Raw genomic sequence first — 15983 nt, 5'->3', positions numbered from 1 at the left:
GGGGTGTGAGGGCATGTAGGGCCAGCCGGACATGCACGGCTGAAGTGGAGGCAGAGGGTTTGGTACTAAAGCTGCCTGGTTTGGCCCTGCCACCTGGCATGAGCACTGCAAAGGGGTTGTTTTTTGCAGTTGTAGGGGCAGGGCTGGACCTTACCCTATAGTCAACAGTCATGCAATGGTCCAGGGTCAGCTGCGTCCATGCTGGCAGCGTGCCATGGGCCTTGAAAACAAAGGAATGTGTCAGCGTGAGGTGTTCGGGCCCCACAGCAGGTGTGCTTTGGGCTTGTGGGGGAAGCAAAACCAAACTCTTTCCGCAGCTGACTGCTCCCTCTGAGGATGGAGCAAATCCTGCCTTACTGCCAGTGCTTTGATCCCAGCTGCTGTCTGGAGGTAATTCCTTAAAACATTTTAAGTGGGAAGACTGTAGGAAGGATGGACTGACAGGGACCTCCCTGATTTGCAGTGTGTGTTTCCCAGTGGGAGTGGAGCTGGGCAAGACCTGGCAGACCAGGGTGGGAAGAGATGGGCACTGTGTGGCCCTGTGATCCCCAAACCTGGCAGTCTGGAGCTGGCTTGGGAAAACCCATCCCTTTGCAAACTTCCCCCTCCTGTCTCTTCCACCTTCCTCTTCTTTACTAGGCTATCTCCAACACAAACCTTAATTTCACGTAGGCTCTTCCCCACTCTCTTCTCTCCTACTTGGCCCCAATTGCCCCCTTCTTCCATGGCAGATGCTCCTGCCTGCTTCCCTGAGCCCCCATCTTAGAGGTCTCGATCCCGGGCAGGAGCTGCCTGGCAGCTTGATTTTGTGTCAGTGTTTCCAGCTCTGCTGACTGATCACTGCCCCGATTGCTTCTGGCTGGAGCTGTCAGGGCTCATGATGGACTTTCTCTCTCCAGTTCATCTGCGTTCATTGATGTGGCAAGTCTCCTCCAGAGCAGACCAGACTCATTCAATTCCTGCTCTGTGATCCACCCTGCCAGGCCTTGTCCTGCATTTCTGAGTGCCTAGAGCTCCTGACACACACCTGACACCCCAGATGTTCATCCCCATTGCGATCTGGTGCATGGAGGTGAGAGAAGGAACCTGAGAGGATAAGGTTTGCCTGAAAGAAGAGCCCGGGCAGGCTCTGTGCCATGCACAGGGCTATGCTGTCTCCTCCACCCACTCAGTGTATGGAAGAAGCAGAGGGGATCTGTGCCACCTTTGCTCTCTCTACGCTTTGCAAGGACACAGGCTCCCAGCTCTGAGCTGTGTTTTCATGGTGCTCCCCAGACATGACGAAACTGCTCACGTGGAATGGATGTTGTACTGCCCTTTGATCTCACCTCGCGAGCCCCAGGCAGGGCCACCACCCTGGTAATGACGCTTGTTCGATAACTTCAGGGTGCTTTGAGCAAGGAGCGTGCTGTGGGAGTCTGAGCTGGGTTAAGACAGGCACTCCTGCTCCAGGGAAGCCGGGCTTCTCTTCCTGTGAACTTTGAAGCCCTGGAGGAAATTCCATGCTTGAGGCGGGGCTGGTGTGACTGGAGAGGGACTCCCTGGTTGTACATCTGTGGGGGGAGGCCATGACGGGCACCGCAATTACGAGCAGGTCACGTTCACGATGACCCCTTTTTCCATTACCTCAAAGGCTGTGTGCTCATGGAGGGGGGCTACACCCCCTCATTCCCTCTGCTTTTCATGGGGACTCATCTTTAAGCCACCCATGAAACATGACTGAGGGGGGGAGCACTGCCCCAGACCAAGTTTGGGATACGGCAGTCACTGCTAAATGTATCGGAGGAATCCCCCTCCCAGTGACCATCATTGTCCTACATGTCTCTGATTGCAGAGTTTCTCCAATATCTATCATGGATGGATGCATTTTAAGCCCAAAAGGGACTGTTAAATCATGTAATTCGGCCTCCTGCGCATTGCAGCCTATAGATTTCCGCTGACTTACAGCTGTATGGAAGCAGATCACTCCTGTTTTGATGAAAGCATCTTTCTCATAAAGGCTCCTGCTGTTGATTTTCCCTGGATACAAAGATAGCACTGCTCTTGGCAGCTTGTTCTGGCGGCTGAGCACCCTTTCTGTTAGAAACGTGGACCTTCTTTCCAATTTGAAAGTGCCTCAGCTTCAGCTCCCAGCTGCTGGTCCTCACCATGCCTTTCTTTGACTAAGGAATCATTTCACAGCCAGGTAACTGAATCCCTGTTTGCAGAAGCAGAGCTTTTTTGTGACATTTAGAAAAAGAAGCAAAGCTTTCCCCCTCAGCTGCAGAAACCCCAACCGCTCCTTTTCTGTACTGTGCTAAAAAGACCCAGGGAGCTCTTCTTCCTCTCAAGACTCCCCTGGCTGCTGAGAGGACCAGGCCTTGCTGGGGGGATTATTTCATCCATCCTCTTCTGCTCTGCTGCAGATTTCTCTCCGTCACGTAGCTGGATATGACCTGTCAATGACCCAGCGTGGTGCACAGCACAAGTGCTGGCAGAGGTGATGCTCGAGTGGTTTGCGAGCTATGCAGGAGGCTGTTGCAGGGCTCCCCACCCCTTCTCAGTCCGCTCTCTATCGTGCTGTCCATGGGAGCAAAGCAGTCCTAGGAGAGTTGAGATCTGGCACCTGAAAGTCTCCGCTTCTTTTTGGACTTATCCAATTATAAAATACATCCTTGAAGAAAACCTCTGGCGTGTGCGTCTCCTCTGCTGCCTTCTGCAATGCTTCTTAGGACAGCGCCTAACGCCCGTGGGAGTCGGTGGGATGATCTCCCCTGGATTCAGCGAATGGAGGCAGGTCCCTCACTTGCTTTATCTTGAAAGCCTCATCCATATCCCCTGCCAGCCCCTTGGGCTGAAACTTCTTTGGCAGGCAATGCAATGCAGAAGTGTTTTCTTTCCCCATCACAAAGAGATGCTGAGCCTGAGCAGAGCTGTTGTGATAAAAATCATTGTTACTAACAGTCAAGCCTTCTCCCTGGTAGAGAGCCCTTGTTTTCCCTGGGATCAATGGGAAAGATCCCTGACTCCATACTGACATGTAAACAAGGACAATATATGTATTTAACATGATGTTGGAATTATTTAAGTCAGGTCTATGCGAGTCTGGATTCCCTTTCCCTGCAGTGGAGGAGAGCAGCCACACAACTGGTGCCAGAGCAAGGGAGAAGCACTCCCAAATGCCAGGTGCAAAGCTGAATGCGAGCTCCTACTCGTATCTTTATTAAAACTTATTTACATTTAATCACCTTCTTAAAGGCACGTTTTCTCTTTCAGTTCACTGGCAGTTCAAGGCCTGGGAAAAAAAAAAAAACATTGGAGAAGCAGTTAATCATGTTGAGGGAGTACAAATGAAATGATTAAAAAATAGAAAGCATAGACCGTTTGGTTTTCAAAATGCTGTCTCATTCTGCACCTGGATTGCGAGCACTGGGAGGGGTGAGACTCATGTCCGAGAACAAGATCCCCTGAGCGGGAAGGTTCAGTGAACATTTCCATTCACAAGGCAGAGACGGAGCACAGAGACTGCGGCTGGAGAACCCGAACAAAGGACATTCATGGCTGAGGGTGACCTACCTGCATGGGAATCCTTGCCACGAGCCTGTGCCCCCTTCGGCTACATGGACCATTTACAAATCCAGGACAGCAGGTCACGTGGAGACGGAATAATATCCATTTTAACCTGTCATAATTTTCAAAGAGCAGACGGATTTGGGGTGTGGTGTCCCCTTAGCAGAAGAGGAGCGGTGCTGAGATGTAGCCCTCGGGCCTTGGAGAGGAAGGTCTTGAGATGTGGGAAAGCACAAGAGAGCAAAATTCACTGGCGGCAAATATATTCAGGGGGACGAAGCGAGGGGTGGGTGCCATTTTGTAAGAAAGGTGGGGACAGAGTTTTTAGCAGGGCCTGTAGCAATAGGCAAAGGGGTATTGGTTTTCAGCTAAAAGAGGGGAGATTCAGACTACGTATAAGGAAGAAATCTGTTATGCTGAGGGTGGTGAGACACTGGCCCAGGCTGCCCAGAGGGGTGGTCAATGCCCCATCCCTAGAAACATTCAAGATCAGGCTGGACGGGGCTTTGAGCGACCTGATTGACTTGAAGGTGTCTCTGCCCATGGCAGGGGGTTGGACTAGAGGAGCTCTGAAGGTCCCTTCGAACCCAAACCATTCCCTGATTCTATGATTCCTCTGACGATCAGAGCAGAGGGGCTCTGGAACAATCTCCCAGACGGGAAAATGGTGGAAAACCTACAGTTTCCAGGTGGAAAATACTCAATGGAGCATTATTTGGACTTTGTTGAGTGGATCGCAAGAGATTTGTACCAGCATCAGCATGAATACAACCGTGGGGCAGGAGCTGCACACCCTGGAAGGCTCCGTCTTATTTCAGGCAGATTCTGAAAATCACGTTTTGTGTTTGCATTCAAGCAAGGGAGTATCAATTGGTGTGGGACTTCACCAGCGTGGGAGAGGGGGAGAGGAAGGCTGCACAGACAATAGTCATCCCAAAGCCAAGGTTTAAACAGGAGGGACCAGATGCAGCTGGGAGCCTCCTCAAGGGGCAAATCAAGCAAAATGGGGAGACAAGGGCAAAAAAACAGCTAAAGGGAGAAGGGAGAGCTGGCCCCCCAGACGGAGGGTCTGGCCTTTCTACCAGGCAGTGAGGGAGCACCGAGCCATTTCTGAATGACAGCCCCAAGCACCACAAAAGAGTGACAGTGGGAATCATTGCCCTTGCTGGGAAGTGTCTGTGGATCTGCTGGGGCCATCATGGAGTGAGTGTCCCCAAGAGATGCTCCTCTGAAAGGAATTTCCATATCGGTTCATAGAGTCACAGAATCATTAGGGTTGGAAAAGACCTCTAGGGTCATCAAGGCCAACCCCCAACCCAACACCCCCAGGCCTCCTAAACCATGGCCCCAAGTCCCACGGCTACACGGTGGTTGAACCCCCCCAGGGACGGGGACTCCCCCACCTCTCTGGGCAGCCTGTGCCAGGGCCTGACCGCTCTGGCAGGGAAGGCATTTTCCCTCACACCCAACCTAAACCTCCCCTGATGCAGCTTGAGGCCGTTCCCTCTCGCCCTGTCACTGGTGACTTGGGAGCAGAGACCAGCCCCCCCCTCACTCCAGCCCCTCTCAGGCAGCTGCAGAGAGCGAGAAGGTCTCCCCTCAGCCTCCCCTTCTCCAGGCTAAACCCCCCCAGCTCCCCCAGCCGCCCCCCAGCACACTTGTGCTCCAGACCCTTCCCCAGTTCTGTTGCCCTTCTAGGATCCAAATCCCTTTAGGATTTGGTTTCAAGGACTTTGCTTGTTCCACGCACCTTTGGGGTTCCCCCTCCTCGCAGCTCAGTGCTTTCGGCGAGCAGGATTTCACCCCAGCGTTGAGAAAACCCACGCAGACATCGTTAGGCTCCGGAGTGAACACGCCGCGGCTCGCAGACGGAGGCCGCCAAGCCCCTCCCTCTCCGTATTGTCCCGCCCCTCCCTCTGTGATTGGCCCGCCGCCTCGGGGTAGGCGGGGCCGTACTGTTGGGGCGGTGGCGCGCGTGCGTGGCGGGGCGGAGCGGATGCGCGCGGCCGCGGTGTGAATCGGCGGGAGCGCGGTGGGGGGGGGAGGGAAGGAAGGAGCCCGGCCCTGAGGGGAGCGGCGGCGGCGGCACCACCGGTACCGGCACCGGCACCTCACCGGGGCTCCGCACCCGGCCCCGCGCTCCTGCCCGTAGCTGAAGGAAGGAGCGAGGAGGCGGGGGGGGGGGAAAAGCGAACGAGAGTGGTCGCGGGTCCCGCCGCGGGGAGCGGAGCGAGCGCGGGGCGGCGGCGGCGGCGGCGGCGGCGGCGGCGCTGCTCTCTCTCATCATGTCGGCGGGCGGGGACTTCGGTAACCCGCTGCGGAAATTCAAGCTGGTGTTTCTGGGCGAGCAAAGCGGTGAGTCACCGCCTCGGTCCGGGTCTCCCCTCGCAGACGGCGGTGGCGGGGCGGGATCCTCCCTTCACCCCCCCCACCCCAACCACCCCTGTGGGGCTGGGGTCGCGGTTGAGGGGAGCCCCCCCTTCCTCAGCCACCCGGGGGGGGAGGGGTTCAGCTGGGCTGTAAGCCCACGTTATGAGGGGAAAAAGGGGGTCTCTCGCCGCTTTCCGTGGGTTTGGGGGGGCTGCCTCCTCCTTGCAGAGGCTGCTCTGCCTCCCCTTCGGTGACAGGGAGGGAGCCAGCCTGGCTCAGATACGCTTTAAAAAAATAACAAACCACCAAAACCCAATCGGCCACATCTCCAGAAGCAGTTGCTGATTCATTTGATCCCAGCTCCGCTGTTTTTTTGGGGGGGCAGGAGGCTCAATTCCTGGTGTTTTCTATGTAAGTACAGTATTTTTCGAAAATGGAGTTATGGATTGGCAAAGCAGGTCCAATGCTCTAAATAATAATTCAGTAATAATACTAATTCAGTCAATGAGAATTTCTTCCCTGTCTTTGGAAAAAATAACCACAAACCCCAAACGATATCGCCTGCTTCCTCAGTAGAAGGCTTCTATCTCCAATACTGCATGTGAAATCTTTCACTTCGGATAGTTTTTGGGGAAAAAAAAAAAAAGTACTAGTTTGTCGGATGCTTTGTGTAATCCTGGTCAGATATGGAGCGATCTTTGACATAATGAGTAGGTGCAAAATATTCCCTGTCTCGGGGTGGGGTATTTGCTCCCTCAGCCACCTTTGGTCTCTATGTGGTAGGAGATGATGAAACACTGGTGTGCTTCTCCCCCCCCCCCCCCCCCCAATGACTTCTATCTTGGTGTTTCCTCACTGGTATGTAGATGAGCTTGGTGCGAAGGTAAAATTATTTACCTATACATTGGTGGTTTCCTTTAGTCTGTTCCTTTAATCCTTCATTTTTTAATTTTTATTTTTTTTGGCGTTGGAACAGCTCCTTTTCATATTAGGGATTCAGGGAGCACAAGTTCAACTTGGGTATTTTTTTTGGGGGGGGGGGTGGGTGGGGTGTGTTAAGTCACCTGATCTACTTGGTGAGGTGCTATTTGGCCAGCCATTTTATGAGGATTTTGGAAGAGGGTCAATGTGTAGAACACACTGTTTGGTAGTTTTTTTCCCCCCCATCCCAAGGTATTTGATAGTGGAAATCTTAAGCATTAGCTATGCATTTGCAAAATTCTTGGCTTGTTTTACTGTATTTCTGAGCACCGATTTCATAAAGCTTTTTGAATGGAAGGTTGTAGCACCTGGTGCAGATCTTAAATCTCAGTAGCTCTTAGTCTGCACGTGGATTTCTTGTCTGTTCTAGCAGACATAACATCAGATATCTGCTTCCTCTAGTCTTTGTCATGGTTTTTTTCCCCTTTTAACTAATCATCTGTGTTTATACTGGAAGGTTTTAAATAATTCCTGTTGATAGCATCAAATCTGGGGAGGAGAGAAGGGGTTTTATGGGTATAGCACTGCAAAATACTCCTGACTAAATATACATAGCGCCGCAACTGCTGTCTTGGCTGTGGCTTATGGATGTGTTCAAGCTGGTTTGAATCTAGCTAGTTAGGGCCTGGCTAGCAGCTGCGGTGTGGGTTTCAGCCCTGCCTTTGTCTGGGATCCTGGGCGATGACTCCGTGACTGATCTGCGCTGAACTCGGGTGCTAAACGTGGCGATGCCGATGGCAGCGTAGCCCTCGCTGTGTCCGTGCAGCCCACGGGTGCTGCAGCGTGGGCATGCTCCAACGCAGCGCTCGGATGATTCTCGTCTGTGATGGAGAAACGGCTTTTTCTGCGTTCAGCTTGAATCTCTATAGATATTGCTGTCATGATGTCATTCTGTATAATTTTTTTTTTACTGTCCAAAGGGTGTATAGCTCCCATTACAAATGGCTCCTGGAAGAATAAAAGCCCTAATAATGTTCTTCTGTTCGATGGAGGTAATTACAAAGCATCTCTGATGCTGCGAAGGGAATTTGAGTGGGCTTTGCTTACACGTAGCTCCCTTTGTCATTCTTTGTTTTGAAGGTTAAGGGAGATGTAGAAATAAAGTTTTCTTGTATAATAGCAGCTTTCATAAATGAGAAGATCTCTTTGTACAACTGTTGCGCTGGATTGCTGCATTCGCTTCCTGTTTAGCTAAAAGGTTGTCTGCTCTGTTGGAAGGCCATAATTAAAGATATCCTACTGCTGCTGGTAGGGAGGCCGAATGCTTCTGTTTCATTTACATTCAGGGACTTCACAATGACAAATGAAATGTTATAAAGGGCTACCATGTCGATTAGCTGCCTCAGCAACCAAAGCTAGCCAATATCAGACCTTCTGTGCTGAATGTATACGCTCTCTTCAATAAATGTCTATGTTATGGCTAAGAAATTCTGAACTGGAGTTTGCTACTGTGCAGGCTTTGCAGCCCTTCCATGCGATTGTGCGAAGGCAATATTCTGAGAGAGATCTGGAAGCATCTCTAGATGGTTTATTCTCACTGAAAGTGGGATTGCACAGTGGATGCAGGTTGTGATTTTTTTTCTTTTTTTTTTTGGGCTGGTATCCTCAGCCATGTTGTGGGATTTCGATGCTGTATACCTTAGGCGTTCGTGTGGACTGCAGTGATTCTTCCTAGTTATGCTGTTCATCATGAGCTGCAGATTCTCCTCCCTATGCCAAGACACTGATTTTTTTTTTTTCCCCCTAAAAGCCCCCTTTCTTGCTCCCTGCTCCCCCAAAATCTTCTTGTCTCCCATGTCTGTTACTCACATTGTCTGCCTTTTCTCCTCCTATTGCACCAGCTTCTCAGGTAGTCAGTGCTGTGGTGAGCGAGCTGACACACCGCTGCAGCTCTGTCTGTGGGTCCTGCCCATGCTGGTCTGTCGGTGGTGTGTCATGACATCAGGTCACTCGTGGCTCCTTCGGGATTTACTGCAAGTCATTGCCTCTCGATAGCAATATGGTTGTTGTGTCCCCCACGCCCCTCCCTGGCCGAGCCTGGATACTTGCCGCATGCACTGTGGATTCATCACGAGCCTGCAATATAATCCGTGTCCAGCTAGAAGCAGCTTCTCTTTCTATTCTTGTATTTTTTTAACTTGTCATACAAGGATATAGCATTGGGTGGCTAGCAAGGAGGCAACTTTGCCAGCGCTTGCCTTAATTGAATTACTTTTCTCAATGATTGAAGATTATAGAGTTTAGCAGTTTAAAATATGCTAATCTTTACTGAAAAGGCAGGGAGAGCTCTGTGCTGAGGGATTAGAGCTATTGTGGTGGTGGTGAAGTATGCTTCTTACTGCCTTTGATCTTGTGTTATCAGGTGATTTTCATCAGTCCTAACGCCTCAAGTTTAAGAAATTCTGATTTCTGGCTCATATCAGTTATACTGTACATCTCACCTGTGTTATGGGGTAGCTTGCAGTAAAAATGGTATATATCCGAATATGAATAACATCTTTAGTTTTATCTTGCATATGAGCACCTCTCCTACATAATACATCGATTTTTTTTTTTTTGATTGAGTGGGCAGGACTGAATGCTGGGGCACTGCAACAGAAATATTCTTTTGTCACGTGGGTTTATGTTGCAGCTTTTATTGGCAAGCGAGTCTGAAGGGCATTAATATGTGCAGAAAGAAAAATAACTCCCTGTTGTCTCTTTCTGCTGGCATTTCTGCATTACATAAGATCTTAAAGAATGTTAATTTGTTCTAATTTTCTTTATCAGGAACAGATTTTTAATATTGAAAAAACTGATAAGTACAATATAATAACTCAACAATATAACTGTTTGGAAACCACTAATGAACTATATACTGTTGCATAATTGATGTTGGTACAGGCACCACTGAACAGTGTGATGTGTCTTATCAGATAACTGGGGAACTGCAGGTGGTTCCTGTGCAACGTGAACCTGGCATAGCGCTGGTCACTGTTCAGGGTGCTGCAGTGACTGGCATCCCTGTGCCACTTAACTCCCTTGTTTTTAAGGAATTCTCTGCTTTATGAGCTCCAGAGAGCTATTAACTTGTCCCATCGGTGGTTTAAAACCTTATCCCCTTCCCTCCTGTTAATTTCCTAGTGTCTTCGTTTTCCTGTGGTTGGGTCTTCAGATTCTTGGATTTATGTATTTGGACTGTAAGTATTTTCTGTGAGTCACTGAACTTAATTTTCTTGGGTAGATCTGGAAGCTGCATATTGTCCTGGTTCTTTATCTTCTCCATCTCTGAGATAGCCCTTCCTGTAGCATTGTCTGGAAGAAGCATGTCAGGCGTGGAGAGAGAAAGACTTAAATGTGTTGTGGTGCCTGTTCTCATGGGAGTAATGGAGAAACAAAGGTGAGGAACATCATCTGAGGCTGCCTTAGCAGATCTAGCATTTGGAAGTTATCAGAGCCAACAGTTGTCAGTCATTCTTCTCGACTGGTTGTTACAAATCTGTCTTCTGTTTTCAGTGTGTGAGGACGTAGCTATGTTCCTATTTACCTGGTAATTTAGTCCAGGTTTTTAAAAGCATTTGTTGTGTTCATGCATGTACAGGTACCTGTTGTATACATTACTGATTAAAAAACCCCAAACCACTGAACCAAAACAAGCAAACAAAAGCTCTCAATGGTTTGAAGGGTGGCTCAGAGGAATTCTGCTGTCTCAACATGAACACCACCAGATTTTTCAAGACAACCTCCAAAACTCACCTGAGTGAGTCCTGTAATGGCAGTTACCTCGTGGCAGACAAATACTTCTGAAAGGGTAGGGGAGTTCTGCTGCGTCTCTGCTGGTATGGAGCAGGGCAGAGCAAGACTAAAAGCACTATTCTGAAAATGAACTGATATAATCAAAATGATTGCAAGTTTGACACATTAGTATAAATTATTTATGGAAGTAATCTAAATGAAAAATGTGTGTCTCAGCAAACAAACAGCAGTCAAAATGCAGATTGGCATGGAAAGTAGAATTTTTCAGGTCTGTTGTCTTGATTTATTTACTGAGCTTACACAAAGTTGAAAAGCTAAATGGGTTCTTTGTTTTCCCCTCAGCATAAAACACGCTCTCCTGGCTCTAATATATTGAAGGACCCAGGTACAGCAAACTACTGAATCAATTACTTTACATCAGATAGTTTCTTTTTATGTTGAAAACTTGATGGGCTAAATATGTTTTGGAGTATTTGAGTAATATTAACTGAAAAAGAAATTTACTTTTTTGTGTTTTAGTAGTATTTAACTCTTACCCAAATGCAGCCTAGTGCATCACAAAAAAAAGCTAATCTGGGGAGCAAATATTATATGAAATGAAATCTAAATAAACTCTTTTAATCTGTATGAACCAGATGATGGTTCAGTAAATTTGTGTGTGCAGGTACGTATATATATCATACTTGGAAAATATCAAACTTGGTGCAAAGGCCGTACTGAGTGGCAGGGATCCTTCTGAGATGGAAATTGCTTCTTGTTGTTGTCAACCAGTTGGTTGTAATACCAACTTAAGAAAATAACCAACTCTAAATGCAAAGCAGTATCAAAATTAGGGGTTTAAATGGAAAGACCACCTATTTCTGATGTCATGTGCGACTCGATGATTTTAAAATGTGCTACTGAAACCTCCCCTTGTTGGATATGGGGACCTGTTTCTTGCGTGCTGCGGAGTTCCTGAGCCCCTTGCTCGCTTCTGGCTGCCGCATGTTGAGTCTGTCAAACTGAGTTCAATCTTCAAATTAGGAAGGAAGTCCTTATTCAGCTGTACAGCACAATAGTGCCGTTTGTTTAACTTGACTTCTCAGAACGAGGGTGTAACTTTCCTTTTTTGTTCCCTGTTAGCACGTTCTTTCTGCTGGGTGGCTGTAAACGGTGATGAGTCAGTGCTGCAAGAATGCCAGGGCATGGTTTCTCAGTCCGCGGTATGATTTGAAAAGACTTCTTGGACTTCTGGCATACCCAGTGTGATGCTAACTGGTTTAGTTAGTGTGCACAAGGAGAGCTGAGGAGTACATTATGTGATGTTTGACTTTTAAAGTGTTCTTACAAAGACAAACACAAAATCCTTAGGACTTTAAACAGTAATATCAACCAGTTAAAGAGTACATGCTCCAAAGTCCCTTTCCTTCTGCTAGGGCTTTTTTTGTCCATATAACAACTTTTTCCTTTAGTCCCACGGCAATGACCAGAGCTGGAAATGCCAATCTGCTGCACTGGAATCTAACTGGTAACTCGGTGAGGAAATCCTGCTTGACCATGGCTACTTCCATGAGCGCAGGTGCCTGGCTAAGTACAGGTGCCCACTGGTAGCATCCATGGTCGCTTCCATTTCAGTGCACAGAGTTGGGACATACTTTTAAGAGTTTCCATGACTTGACTAGCTGCCAGTATCCCCTGGAGATGTCACACAGCTATTTTGAGATTTGCAGGCTCGTAGCGTTCTCTCATCCAGACATGTGTAGGTGTCATCAACACAAAGAATTAAGGCTTTGGTTTAAATCTACAGCATATGTGCCCAGAACTGAAAGAGCTGGGAAGAAATATTGGAGCAGGACCAATGAGCAGGTAGCTGTTTGTCTTCAGATGTGGCCAGAACCAGCTGCGCCAGTGGAAGGTGTGGGTAAACCTGCTAATGAGAAAATGTTCTGAACTTTCACTTGGTCTCTTTTTGTGTCTTGAATTGTGACCGCTTAAACCTCTGTGCTGTTAACGTTTGTGACCATGTAAATGAATGCCATTTATCCTGCTAAGTGATGTTTTTTAATGATTTGCTTCTAGGAGAGCAATCGGCAATTGCTCAGCAAAACAACCCCACCACTCCAACATTTCTGTAATTAACGCGGAGGCCAGTTTATTCTATTCCTCTAAATGCTTCCTGCAATGCTTCCTGTACTTGCCTCTGTCTAGGTTTGAGTTACAGCCAGTTCATTTTTTTAATGTTCTTGATATGCGCAACACAAAGGGAAGGGAAATTAAATCTAGAATAGATGTGTAGCTAAAAGGAGAGGGGCCCTCGGAGGGTGCGGTCTCACCGGCAAAGCTCCAAGCAGTGGCTGATGCAGGATTGACAAGATTCCTGTCAGTTTGATCGCTGCCAGCGGGTCTAAGTAGCTGCTGCTGGAGTCTGGGGAGAGTGAATTCCTGCTGATGGGCCGGGTGTTTGGCCCCACAGAGGCTCTGAAGCTGTCTGCACAGAAATGGGCAGGCAGCATTATATTAATCTGAGCGCAGAATTGTTTCTCTGCAGCTTGTAGGGCCAGGCACTTCTTTCGTTTTAATGAAGCTGTTGCCTTCTTGGGGAGCAGAAAATATTCACTCATTACTGACTCTGTCCTCTTCTGCCAGCACAGAAATGGCCTTGAGAAACCCTACTTGTCAGTGATGGGAGGATTATTTTTTTATGGCCTGACAGAAGGAAGGCTTAGCAAAGGAGTCTGAACTAGATGGGTGATTGAATCATCCAGGGGATGTCTGAGGTGGCAGAGGAAATGGAGAGAACAAAATCTATTGTAAGTGCTGTGAGCAAAAGCATAGTGGGCACACAGAGATCAATAAATCTTGGTGAGAGCAGCGTAAGCTCAGAACCAGGGTAGAGGGCATTCAATTAGAAATGCAGGTAAGTGGAGAATGCTTGCTTTTGGAAAAGCAACCAAATCTGCAGGTAATGCTTCCTGATGGATGTAGTCCGTATTGTGAAAGTAGATGAACAGGGCTTAACTTTCATGTATAACAGAATTAATTGGTGGTGAAACACTGTGCTGCATTGTCTTCTCTCAAAGGATGTTCTGACCCCTTCTTGACTTTACCAGGCAGCAGTAGGCAGGTCTTTGTGCTACAGGTTTGATGCCTTATTTATCTCGTCTGTATTACTTGATTTTAATTTTTTCCCCTTCAACTGATTTCAGACTGGTGCATTTGCTGCTGAAGCAGTTTTTGAGTATTGTGTCCTTGGCTCACTCAAAATGGCTGAAAAATCTAGGATGGTGACTAAAAAGCTAGTCTCGGCTTTAGTAAAGCTGCACTTCTGCTTATTTGGATAAAGCTGTAGGTGAGTCTTTCAGCATAGGAGCTGAACATAGCTGGAGGACGCTCAAATTAAAATGGCTGAAGAAAGTTTGAGTTTGGTGTATCATCTCAAGGAAATCCTAAGCTCTTTTTTAACTTCCTGACCTCAGGATGCCTTATGAGGAGGTCTTCACAGGGTGGGTATCTTCCAGCCCCTTGTTTCCAGACCAACCTGCCAGTTCAGCTTCTTGTAATTCCTCCTCAGCTTTCCAAACTGCCTCTTAATAGCAGCCCTTTATGTATTCAATTCATAATTACGTTCCTATTCTTTCTGTTCTTCCAACTTCCTATTTTTCTTTCCTAGTTATCTTTTGCCTCTTTCTGCTGAGCAGTCATTGGAGTGGCTTTTATCCACCATCATACAATTAACTTTGTGACCATAGTTCTTTTCTCCTTTTGTTATTTTTAGCTGCTCTTAAACCTCAGTGTCACTTGGAGAAGGGGATAGGTGTTTTTTTTCTTGAAACCGCATAATCAGTAGGCAGATCAAAAGCTTGTGTCCCATAAAATTTAGCCTCTTCATTGGATGCCGTATTGTAACAGTAGACTTGAAAAAATCCTCTTCCTGGTGAAAGTGTTGCAGTCTTGTTATCGTCTGCTGGTTTGGTTTTAAATTCTTTTCCCCTTCTCTGTTCAAGAGTGCAAAGGGCTGATGGGTTGTTTGTTTATAACTGTAGGCTTGGTGGGCTGGTTGCGCTGTTGCAGCAAGTAATTTACAGTTAATACAGTCTTGCCCTTATGAATTCTCCAATTTTATTGAAAATAAAAAGTATTTTTTCTTCTCTGGAGTACAGATGGGTTTTCCCCAAATCATTAAACTGCAGAATATATAGTAAACTCAAGAGGAACCTTGTGTGAATTACTACATGCATTCCCTCCCCTAAGTCCTGGCATCTAGAGAAAAATTCCCCTATGGAATTGTGTGGGTGATGTTTTAAATGGTTTTTGTAGTCTGTGCAAGACTTGCACGGCTAAAAATGAGTCAAAGATTCGAGAGCTGGCTATACCTTCTTGGTTTCAGGTTAAATCAAGCCTTGTCTTTTCCAGCGGGTCGCAAGTCAGAACCATGACCCTTGGAAGGTGGGGGAGCTGTATACCCTGGGCTAAGGATGGCTCTGGAGCCTTGGTCCCAGGAAGAGCAAAAGCTTTCCAGCTTTACCCTTTGGAAAGTGGAAGAGGGGAAGAAGTGTCCGACATGAAATGTTTTTAAGGAGTTTCAAGATGGCTTCATGCTTTTTTCTCCCGATTTGATGCTTCTCAAATGTTTGCCTAAAATAAGTCACTCAAGAATCTGCTTTTACATTGCATCTCCATGCTGCTTTGGTTTCTGTATATGATTCCCCTGTCAACCACACAGTGGAAGAAGATGGCAACCAGGTGTCGTGGGATGTTTACTGTACTTGGTGGCAGCTCTTTTATGAATCTTCATGGCAAACAAATGTGACCTTCTGTCTCTGAGGTCCTCGAAGAACCTTGTGGTGCGCTCAAGGGTGGTTTTGTGGGTACGACAGCCTGAAGACCCAAAACTATCTCCTGTGCACTTGTATACAGGGAATTGCTAGAGCTGGAAACAAGTCTTTTCTGTGTAATAGTCTGTGTATCCTGGAGAGTAAATATTATATTTAAATAGAAACTTAACTAGTATATGTCCTTAGAGCCCTTCTATGAAGGGATTGTTCCTCTGGAAAATACTGCTGGAGGACAATATTTCAAGATATTGTATCCTAGCTGGAGTGTAGATAAATTGCCTGTGAAGAATTTTCTGCTCCAACCCCAATTTCTCATGTAAGCGCTTTCTTTTTTCTATAGTTGAATCGTGCAATTCTTTCTGGAAGGGTCTTTTTCTAGAAAAGGTCAGAATAAAATAAATATTTAAAAAAAAAAAACCACAGCCCAAAACAAAAAACTTGTTCCATTGAGTATTTGGGACCAAATTCCCATCTTTTAAAGACTAACTTTTAAAAAAAATTATTTTAGATGAGTATTAAACCTTGGGTCTGCAG

The 15983-nt window shown here is 47.1% G+C and overlaps 1 protein-coding gene across 2 annotated transcripts in view; it reads left to right on the top strand.

The window, feature by feature from the left end:
• The first annotated feature begins 5577 nt into the window (after positions 1–5577).
• RAB6A (RAB6A, member RAS oncogene family) overlaps positions 5578–15983 on the top strand; it is a 62688-nt gene continuing 52282 nt past the window's right edge. The window contains exon 1 of one of the 2 annotated variants that reach the window (XM_064441568.1): positions 5578–5904. In XM_064441568.1, coding sequence (XP_064297638.1) covers positions 5835–5904 — 70 coding nt within the window. In that variant the 5' untranslated portion in view covers positions 5578–5834. The remainder of the gene's footprint in view (positions 5905–15983) is intronic. The other variant, XM_064441567.1, reaches the window with a different exon arrangement.

Source organism: Phalacrocorax carbo, chromosome 1 (genome assembly GCF_963921805.1).
Source record: "Phalacrocorax carbo chromosome 1, bPhaCar2.1, whole genome shotgun sequence".
Taxonomy (NCBI): Eukaryota; Metazoa; Chordata; class Aves; order Suliformes; family Phalacrocoracidae; genus Phalacrocorax; species Phalacrocorax carbo.
This window is presented reverse-complemented; position numbering and strand designations above follow the sequence as displayed.